This window comes from Thunnus thynnus, chromosome 23, assembly GCF_963924715.1.
Source record: "Thunnus thynnus chromosome 23, fThuThy2.1, whole genome shotgun sequence".
Lineage (NCBI taxonomy): Eukaryota > Metazoa > Chordata > Actinopteri > Scombriformes > Scombridae > Thunnus > Thunnus thynnus.
The window spans coordinates 20,105,022-20,116,073 of NC_089539.1; the positions used below are offsets into that span (position 1 = coordinate 20,105,022).

At 40.7% G+C, this 11,052-nt stretch overlaps 1 protein-coding gene across 1 annotated transcript; it reads left to right on the top strand.

The window, feature by feature from the left end:
• Window positions 1-361: 361 nt before the first annotated feature.
• itfg2 (integrin alpha FG-GAP repeat containing 2) lies at window positions 362-10,216 on the top strand. Its single transcript, XM_067581649.1, has 12 exons — window positions 362-762; window positions 937-1,032; window positions 1,130-1,171; window positions 2,491-2,668; window positions 2,761-2,900; window positions 3,965-4,113; window positions 4,201-4,295; window positions 4,451-4,504; window positions 5,739-5,830; window positions 6,464-6,581; window positions 7,180-7,353; window positions 10,075-10,216. Exons 1-12 carry the CDS (start codon window positions 667-669, stop codon window positions 10,137-10,139), a joined length of 1,299 nt encoding a protein of 432 aa, XP_067437750.1. The 5' UTR covers window positions 362-666; the 3' UTR covers window positions 10,140-10,216.
• The last annotated feature ends 836 nt before the right edge of the window (window positions 10,217-11,052 follow it).

An 11,052-nucleotide genomic window follows, 5' to 3' on the forward strand; every position in this document is an offset into this window, starting at 1 on the left:
ACTGTCTGTACTGTAGTTTGGAGGATTAACAGTGAAGAGAAACCTGTGAACAGAAAAGTCATTTTCATACATTCTCTCACTGGGCTAACTTATAATAATTGAAATAACAGTGAAATTAAAATGTTCCCCATTTTTCAGGGATCCCCTTCAAGGTCCCCTGGGGTCCCCGGACCCCTGGTTGAGAACCGTTGGCTTAAAGGACGGTGCCAATCAAACTTCATCGATTCCTAATAGTTTTTTTGTATACATATTAGTCACCCACTTTCATAGCCAAACAATAATAATACCTCAGCACCAGTAAAAGTGGGAAAGTAGTGGTAAATTTCGCGAAACTGATTTTGTCTATACTGAGCTACCGTACTCAATCAGGTCATATGACTTTGTTTACTAGCAAAGCGTGCTCGTTAACTGAGCTCACAACTATATCGCTGCTAAACCATAAAAAAAAATATATACATAAAGACTTGAAAGTAATTCTGAAAATGCCTATTTTTAAAAAGCATTTATGTACTAAGGCTGCGGTCTTATGTCGCGCTGTGTAAGTTAATGTAATGTTTAGTTTAGCTTCTCGTGTCTTGGAGCTTGCTATAAGCTATCTAGCTAGCTATAAGAAGAAACTCATGTTTAGTGTGACTTAGCGGTTTTAAACCATCACAGCCTGCAGATATGCGCTCCCTGAACTACGTCCAGCGTGTCAGCTTGGATTTCTCGGGAACTCTGTTTCCTCATGCTATCTGTCTGGGAGATGCAGACAACGACTCGGTAATGAAGCTAACTTTTCTTATTCTAATTCTAACGTCTCTAATCATGTTTCCTATATTATGTCAAAAGCAATCCGATTATTTTACACAGTGGTTATAGAGTGGTGGTGAACAAAAACAGTTGTTGGCTCTGTATTGTAGTCAAATGAACATCTTGTGTCTCCATTGACTGTAGTTGAATGAGCTTGTTGTGGGGGACACCAGTGGAAAGCTGCTTGTTTACAAGAATGATGACTCCAAACCCTGGATCACAAGACACTGTGTGGGCATGGTCGGTACAGTAACCACAAAAAAACGGACTTTAAAGGTTGATGATTATATGTGGTGTATGTTTTTCTCATTACTCATCATGTGTTTTGATTTTCCAGCTGACTTGTGTTGCAGTTGGAGACGTCTGCAACAAAGGGAAGGTAAGTCTGAGATGATCCACAGTCCAGGTCATGAACTGGACTTGTTTTAAATTCTTGAGGATGTTTCGCATTTCACCTCTGTAGTGTTAACACCTTGAGAGTCTGAGTCTGAGACTTTGGGCTTCCTCTCAGACAAAGCTTAGAAAAAAAGGCCCCCCCCCTTAGTTTACTTGCTTAGTTTCGCTCAATTCCTGGATGCCTATGGGATCATGATTATGTTATTTGATCCCATAGACACTCAGCAGTTGTGCCAAGATAGCCTAATATTATTGTTTGACATAACTTCAGGCTACACTGAATACATACAAAAGTCTCTCCAAAGGCATTGATTAGTTTCTTACTCTGGAAATTCCCCAAAACTACTGTATCTCTTTAACCAAATTACACACATTTCAGCTATTCTACGTGATCTCCTTTTAATAACTAATGTAATAGCTAATATTTCTTCACTGAGCCTCCCCTGAAACTATTTGGAGCCCCCCTGAGGACTCCCACCTCCCACTTTGAAAACCTCTGGTCTGGTGGACCAATGACCCACATATGGCATCAGTAACTCACACAGGGGAACTCAAAGAGGAAAGGGGATTTTACAGATCATCGTCTGTTTATGGGAGGATGGGTTTACTGCGTATGTGAAAAGAAAAGCTGTTTAAAGCCTTTTGTGGCTCCAGAGGGAGCTGCGGAATATCTGATGAATTTCCTCAAGACAGTGGTTGGGACTGAAGACCACAAGTTTGAAAATGAAAAAATCTAGACGTGTGGAGATAGAAAAGCCCGCTCCTCATCTCTGCTAGAGGCTACATTAGCCACTTCTATTAACACACCCAGCAGTTGCATTGTGGGTAATGTAAGCGCCAGGTTTACAACAAAGAAGAATGCGTGGAGAAAAAAAAGATGATATTTCCAGTTCTGCTTCATCGATTTTATTACTTTTTTCTTTAAGCTGTCCATTGTGAGTCTGATAATGTTATAGAAGTGCAATGCTAAATTAGTGGAGTAATCTTTTAAGGTGTAAACAACCCTACAGAGGTCTAATGTACGAAACTCACCAGGAAAAGGGTAATATAAAAGCAAATTCTCATTTAGAATATATATATATATATTATTGTAAATTTGCTTCTTTTTTATGTTACTCAGGATTACTTAATATTGTGTATATTTTGCCTGTCATGCACCACAACAGCAAGGTAAATTCCTTGTATATGCAAACCTACTTTGCACTTTACTTTGACTCTGAAATTAATGAAAAAATAGAGAACAATGTGATGTTAAAGATTGTGAATATTTTTGTTGTGTCATGTGTTTTTCCTGTTTGTCAGAACTTGGTGGTGGCCGTGGGTGCAGAAGGATGGTTTCACCTCTTCGACTTGACAGCTGCAACTGGGAGCAAATCAGATTCATCCAGCCAGCATGAATTCCTGTCATTTGAAGACCAGAGGCCCTTCTTCACCCAACATATTCCTGCCAACACCAAAGTCATCCTCATCAGTGATATTGGTAAATTCTGGTTTTACTTTATTATTTATTATATCTTCATTTGATACCTTTTATATAAATCTGACTACAGTGTGTGCATGTCTGTACTGGAGATGGTGACGGGCGCTGTGAGCTGGTGGTGGGCTACACAGACCGAGTGGTGCGAGCTTTCCGTTGGGAGGAGCCGTCTGATGGTTCAGATATAGGATCTGGACAACTGGTCCTGCTGAAGAAATGGCTTCTGGAAGGACAGGTAACCTTCACTTCAGCAGTCAGCGTTCACACTAGAGCTGCAGTGATTAGTCGATTAAACAAATAGTCTGTCGACAGAAAGTTAATCGGCAAATATTTTGATAATTGAATTATCATTTCTGTAATTTTTTAAGCACAAGGGCCAAATATTCTCTGGTCATCATCTCAAATGTGAGGATTTGCTGCTTTTGTTGGTTTATGTGAAAGTAAATTAAAACATATTTTACAGTTTTAGACTGTTGGTCGGACAAAACAAGCAAACTGAAGACACCACCGCAGGCTCTGAGACATTTTATAGACTTAAGCGATTAATCAAGAAAACGATCAGCAGGTTAATGGATGATGTTAGTTGCAGCTGTAGTTTGCAACAGTGAAAGTAACACCAGTACTCAACAGGAAGTCCCTCACGATGGTTTTCATTTGTTTGGTACAAACTGAATCACAGTAATAGGATACATTAATTATTAACACGACATGTATTAAGTGAAAATGTGAGCAAATCTGAAAGGAGCTAGTTTGGTTTAGCTGGTTGATAACTGAGTATTACTGACTTTATGCAGAATGATAGTAAGACAATATAATCTTTTTTTTCTGTCGTCCAAATCAGTTTTACCAGGCATTTATTCCTGAAGTTTTTCTTTAGTCTCAGGCAGTGAATAATAGAGGAACACAGTTCTTTTACTTGAACATCAGTTTGATTAATTAAATGCTATGTTGGCTCTGCTAATAGCAGGGTCAGTGTTCTCTGTTTTTGTTTTGTTTAGAAGATTTATTTGCCATATTTAACATTTGTACACGTCTGGGAAAGTAATTAGAATTTGGATCAATAGCAATTATCCTCGTGGAAAGGTCTGGGGGTTGTTTTTTTGTAGCGTGACGGTACGCAGAGACTACAGGCATCTATTTCATGCTCCATCCAAACCGGAGTATCCTTATGACAGAAATTAAGTTGCTATTCATGTTCATCATAGAGTATTTAGGTTTCATATACACTGACATGTAAGATTAGTAGCTTATTACACAACATTAAGTCCCAAGTGTGTAATGATATTGTCTGTGCTGCAGGTGGACAGTCTGTCAGTGAACCCTGGTCCAGAAGGTTTACCGGAGCTGATGGTGTCGCAGCCAGGCTGTGGTTACGCCATCCTGCTGTGTTCCTGGACACAACAAGACTCCTCCGGCTCCGGGGAGGAGGCCCCCGCCACCCCTGGGAGGTACACACCGTTACAAAAAAAGCAGGTATAGGCGTACAGATATAAAGAGCAGTGATCAACCACACGCTTTGATGTCTCTTCTCACAGTGAAGGACCTTCCAGAGATATAATTCTCCACCTGACCACCGGGCGGATTCACAACAAGAATGTTTCAACTCACCTCATCGGCAGCATCAGCAAAGGTACAAAACGGTTAAAACCTTCTGCCAGTTAGTGAGCTGGTTTTATGTTACAATAGACTTCTTTATATTAGTAACTCATAAGTTATATCATATGAAAAAGAAGATGTAACTCAGAATATCTTCAAGAAAATGTGATGATCTCTGTTTTTCAACAGGCTCAAAAGAGGAATCTTCTAAATGTGGGCTGTTTGCTCTCTGCACTTTAGATGGTAAGTCATAATAATAACTTATCAGTCAACAGAAAGTATTTATATAAAAGGTTAAAATGAAAATTTGGGTAACACTTAATTTCTTGATAATTTCCGAGTAAGTTTCCTTCAAAGAACTCTGTAAATTGGAACCCAGGATAGAGAAAATTAGTTTTATAAAGAGAAAAGCTCTGTTTAAACCCCTGTGAATATCCATTCATTGTTTATTTATTACTGTGAGCTTCATGTCTTCATATATGTTTAATTGTGCATTTGTCTGTTGACATATTATACATTTTTTCATGTTCAGCTGACCTGTTGTGCTCTGACTGAAAGACTCTCTTAGATACATCAACATTAATTAAATAAGTGGAAGTGTATCATCTGAACAGTTATCTCTCCTTAAATTAGGGCCAAATTCGGTCCAAGATATTTCTGGGAAATGACCCATAAAATAAAACATTTCCTCCATTTGTGAGCGCCATATGGCTCGTGATCCCCTCGGTGTTTTAGGAGTAGTATTAATTAAGTATTAAGAGCAGAGATGATGTAGTAAAGCCTGCAACGTGCGCAGTTGGCCGCCTGCGATGTGAGGTATCCTCCTGCCAACAGCAGATAACTGGCAAACGGCTCTCAGAGCAGCTGGTGAGTCCATCAATATATAAAGAAGAGGCGAACCGGTGGGATTATCATCACTGAAGGGTTCTGGCTGCCAACGTTACTCTCACAGTCTCTCTCTCTCTCGTTGACACTCCGGTGAGCCGACGTAAAGACATTTAGAGTGTAGTAAATTGTACACAAGGAACAGAGATATTATTACCAGCTGTATTTCAGCTGTGTTGACAACAACGTCAGGGATTATTTGTGAAGGATGCCACAGCGCGGAGGTGTCATAAGTCCTCTCGTTCTCTTATTCTCACCTTTTTGGCAGGAAGATGTGTTCTTTTGAAACTGAACTCAGGGTTGAATTCATTTCATTTCTTTGCCCTTTTCTTTGTATTATATTGGCTCTTATAACAGATTTGTGGCTTCTCATTGTGATTTTCATTTTTAATAAAATGCCACACGGTCACAGAAACTTATTTCTTTTATGAAAGGAGCCATGAAAAGCAAATTTAGTGAGCACTGAATGCAGTATTTATTCTTTATTTCTCGTAATGGTAGCAAAAATCTGTTTTCAGCTGATAATTATGTGGAATAAAATGTATTATTCTTTAATTTTGTACTTGTCTGTTTTTGTCTTCACGTGTTAAAGGAACCCTGAAGTTGATGGACAGCTCAGAGCAGCTGTTGTGGTCGGTGCAGGTGGATCATCAGCTCTTTGCTCTGCAGAAGCTCGACGTCACTGTGAGTTTACGTATATCAGTTTATCGGTTGATGATGTTTTTCCGTTTAATTGATTGGTAGATTAAGAATTTAATAAAGATATAAGAAGAAGAAGTAGAAGCTTTATATATAAAACAGCTTTTAAAACAAAGTTACAATGAGTTTTGCACAAGAATATCAAGATTAAAACATTTCAGCACTTCAGTTGAATAAAATCAGGCAGATAAAGGTTTAAGAATGACATAGATAGATAGCCCAAAATAAAACAAGATAAAAACGAGTGAAATAAACAAATTATACATATTTCCAAACTGGAAAAAGAAAAAAGACAACTAAAGGCTTTTTGAAAAAGACTATTAGATGCCAGAAAACAGTGAAAAATGTTCAACAGAAGCTTCCAGATCTCAAGAAAACATCTCTACATTGCTTGTGTGTCAGGCCAGCAGACAAAAACATAAATATATTTAGAGAAAAAACAAAGAAAGCAGCTAATTTTCATATTTTACTAACTGTAACCAGACGATGTTTGTTTGTTTTTTTGTTTCATAAATGAAAGTAGTTTTTGTTATTTTCTGTCAGTTGACTAACTGTTTAAATCGAGCGCGGTTCCAAATGTTTTGAGAATGACAGACGAGGATGTTTGTTTGTTTCCAGGGCGACGGTAGAGAGGAGGTGGTGGCGTGCGCCTGGGATGGTCAAACCTACATCATCGACCACAATCGGACAGTAGTGCGGTTCCAGTTCGACGAGAACGTCAACGCCTTCTGTGCGGGTTAGAAACCTCATTTTTTTTATCTCATCGTCTGACACCAGTAAATACCAGTAAACGTGTAGAATTGCAAACATGCACACATCTCTTAGCACCAGTAGGTGGCAACGTCGAGCTACGGATTCCTCGCTCTTCCTCCTACGTTCTCTCTGTCTGTCCTTTCAAACCTTTCTGCAGTGTTTGAACAAGCCACAGTTTGTTTGAGCGAGCTAATATGACATGTACAGTAGTAAGTGGATTAGAAAAAAAGAGACGAGTCTGTTTGAGCGGCCTGATTTCACGGGGGGTTTTGTGGGGTTTTTTTTTGCACGTACCGAGTGTGTGTGTATGTGTGAAAACAGTCAACCCTGTGGCACACAAGGCCGACTCTCCCTCCTCTTCCCCTCTGCTCTCTGCCTGCTCTGTGCGATCATTAAAGCAGATTAGATTGGTTTCTCTGTTTGTGTGGACGCCGGCCCCGCCACAGAGGCTCATGTTAGTAGCCAGGCAGCAGAGGATTACTGATACGCTCATTAGGATTCATATAACACACTGTATCACAACACTGTCTGCCACATATTGAGTGAAAAACGTGTGTATTACATGTAATCTTTGGTTGCAGGTCAGTATACGTGTAAGGAGGGTAAGAACAGCCCCTGCCTCGTTTACGTCAGCTTCAATCACAAAATCTACATCTACTGGAAGGTGCAGCTGGAGCGCATGGAGTCCACTAACATGCTGCGGGTCCTGGAGGAGAAACCCGAGTTCAAGAGCCACCTGAAGTCGCTGGGAGTCGGTGAGTAGGAAGCTGATTCTGTTCGGATTAGAGCGTCCGCTATTAGATTCGAGCCGACGTCTCTTCTGTTTGTCGTTGCGATTGCGCTGCAGACCAACTGTGACCATTTGTAGTCAACTTGTCTGCCGTCCAGTTATAACACTCGGACCCTGACTTGAATACTAATGATGAGGAAAAAGACAACAAGATCCTGCTTGCTGGCATGTTTATTTTCCGCTGTCTACTTAAAGGGGACATAACACGCTAGTTGTGATTTTCTGTTATTTTTATATTGTTATGATGTCGGACGGTCAAAGTTCTAAACTAGAGGTGAACGTATTTGGAAAAAAAATGTTTGCGATGTCTACTTCTACTTCCTCCTCACCTATTTATGTGGCCTTTCGAGCTCCTGGCAGCTGACCAATCAGAAGAGAGTAGGCTCATCAGGAGGCGGGCCTTAAAGAGACAGGAGCTAAAACAGCCTGTTTCAGACAGAGGCTGAACTGAGGCGGCTGCATAAAGAGCCAGTAGAAGATAAATAAAGATCATTTGAACTGTAAATCATGCAAAAATATTCGGGTAGAGCCCCAGAATATAAATATAGAGCTTGAAATGTGCAGGATGTGTCCTATTTAACAAATGAACCGCACATACACTCACAGGAAGAGGTCAGAGAGTTTTCCTCTCTACATCCAAATGTATATAAATCTATAGCCTGTTAGTCGACTGGGCTGATAATACTGAAGTATTTTTAGAGCAGCTGTGATCTATAAACACACAGACCTGCTCTCTGACTCTTTCTCTTCATCCTCCTCTCTCAGATAAATTGTGTGCAGGAATTCCTCCAAATGCAATCCTCCTCCTGACTAACACCATGTTTAACTAAGTCAGTAACTTCGCTTATCATCGTGAAGGCTCACAGCGGTTATTTATTTCCTGTTAATTTCCTTTGTCCGTTAATGTCCTTTTGCAGCGGAATATTAATTCAGCCTATCTCTCTTCGTCTGTAACCAAGTTCTGGCTCATGCTGTTAATAATAAAAATGTCCTGTAAGAGAAGACGAATCTGATTAAATTACAAATTAGTCGTTGCTGTTTGGTCCGCATGGCTTATCGGCTAGTCAACCGCTTCATGTCATAAATCTCTGTGGAAAGAGTGGAAACCTATTTAGTGAGGGAAAAAATGATGACACATTAGCTGCACTTGTTGGAGCGTTATCATTGCAGATTAAAAAAAAGAAAAACACAGTTTCCTGCAGCTGATTTGTTTCTTTTAAAGCCCGGTGGTCGTGTTAGCTTCCTGCTGCCTGTGTTAATAATTCAACCTCTGGGACTGTTGTTGTTTCTTTTGACTGTGATTTCACAGGCTTGTTTCCTAACCCGCTGTGGAAAATGTCTGATGTAGCAGCCTCTGGACAAGAAAAAGAGATAGATGGAAGAGGAGGAGGGGGGCTGTCAGAAGAAAAAGACATAATTAAGGACAAATAATTGTGTAAAAATGTGTCTGATATGTAGAGTGTGGGGGAGGGGACATTTAGCATTGCACTGTATATACATGTCAGAAGTCAACCTGTGATTTAGGCAACCAGACTTCTATCACAAACAGGTCAAAAATGAGCTTCATATGCAGTTAAAAAAAGCTTAAAAAAGGTTATAATCTCAGTTTAAAGCCACAGTGAACACAATATTTGAAATGTGCAACTCTATACTGAAATTGTTAGCTGTGTTTGCTGCCTCGCCCTCCTGACTTCCCAGAAATGTCAGCAGCAGCAGCTCCGAGGCTCTTCCCTGCTGTTCGCTCACCTTCATAACCGCCCTTTAGCCAAAGGGTAATTATGAAGAGTCTGCCGGGTCTCCATCACAGCCAGAGAAGGTTTCTAAAGATGGACGGCTTCTCCTATGTGCTCATCGTCTCGAATTTGAGTTCAATCGTCAGCTAGTTCGGCTTGAGAGAATTGTGCATTGCATAAGGAATATACTGTATATTTAGATATTTTACTGGATGTCGAAAGAGAAGCGATGGCAACATTTCCAGAAATATTCAGATTCTTCAAGTAAAAATAGTAATACCACAATGTAAAAATGCTTTTTTACAAATACTGAAGTTCTTTTAGGAATTTACACTGTAATACAAAGTGAAGAGGTTGTGATATGTAGCACAACAAGCTAGTGAAGCTGCTGCACATGCTCAGTAGCGTCTGCCTTACACAGAACTACTCTCCTGAGACTGAAAATCGCTATTATTAGTCTTTGGAGCTGTTTCTAAACAAACTACCATGACCGTAATCTTTTGTGGTGAAGGAACATGTCACCCAGTGCAGCCGTGTGACTCACTGAGGTGTTTTTAATAGTTTTTGGACAACAGCAGAGGTCTACGGCACAGAGGAGTGAGATATATCAGGCTTTGGATACACACACACAATACTTGTAAGTAGATGAGTTCATTGGTGGTTTGACTCTACATGTGAGATTTGTTGACAGTAAGAAAAATGTAGAAAATGGCTAAAGATATCCTTTAAATAAAACGTCACCTGCGTATCGACCACCAGCCTGTTGACCCTGACAGTCAAGCTGGGAAGGAAAAATCACTAAAACAAACAAGCTATACTGTGTCAGTGGAAATGACTGATATAATTCCTATCACAGAAGTTTTAACTGTTGAGAAATCCCGATAAGGTTCATCTGGTCACAAAGTGTCTCATGTAAAGGGTCATTGCCACATTTGTGTTTTCTCCCCCTACAGATGCTGAGGACCCAGCAGCAGTGAGAGCACTGGTGGCGAATGTACTCTACAAGGATTCACAGTGACACACATCAACACGCTGCCCTCTCTTGTTTTTCACCATGACTGTAAATACTCTGTTAATAAACACTGAACGTCTGTCTCCAGCGTTGCCGGTCTCTCGTTATTTGCTTGTCCGCTGCAGATAGACGTGTCAGGGTTCAGGTTTCTGATCCGCTCACTGCAGACTGCTAATCTCAGATGTACACACACACACACATGCACACAGCCTGTCCTGTCGTTGGTATTCTGTTCACCCAGGTTGCTTTTTTAACAAGGCTGAGAGAGACTGAAAAGGTGGGACACAATGCAGGGGGATATTCTATACTGTTTAACCTGCTGTTTTCACTGGTGAGCGTGTGAATTCGTGAGCGAGGAAGATCAGCGGAGGCTTTATGCCGCTGTCAGTCAACGCTGACAAGCTGATGAAAAGAGCTCTTCGATCAAACGGCCTTCCTCCTTTTTCATCCTCTATCGTCTGTCTGTCAGTGTTTAAGACTGGATTTCATTTTTATCTGATGTATCATCTCAAAGACATAAAGACACCAGAGATAATACAGTATATATGTTGCGTAATCAGATGTGTTCGACAGCAAGACGGCAGTATTGTTTGTCAGCCGTGCAGCAAAGCGCCTGCAGGGTGTGACGACTGGAGTTACCGAGGGAATCACCTACTGTTCCCGATGGGAGGATCCTATAACCACCTATGTAGACTGCCTCTCTTTTTCTCATGCAATATAAATGAGTGGTGCGCGCGTGTGTGTGTTTGTCTCTGTGTAATCGAGGGTGTTTGCGCGCCTGCAGGGTAAATGCAGGCTCAGGTGTCCTGGTAGGCCGCAGCCTGTCATCTCTCCTGTGCTTCTGCCCTTTAGAGACGCACCGAGGGAAAGGTTTTAACTTTAGGACTCAGAGCCGTGAAGAAAAATTCACATCTTTGTT

Coding starts and splice junctions, on each gene's coding strand:
- itfg2 (XM_067581649.1), top strand. CDS start 667: ATGCGCTCCCTGAACTACGTCCAGCGTGTCAGCTTGGATTTCTCGGGA. Junction 2,669..2,760: donor CATCCTCATCAGTGATATTG/GTAAATTCTGGT, acceptor TCTGTACTGGAG/ATGGTGACGGGCGCTGTGAG. Junction 6,582..7,179: donor CGTCAACGCCTTCTGTGCGG/GTTAGAAACCTC, acceptor CTTTGGTTGCAG/GTCAGTATACGTGTAAGGAG.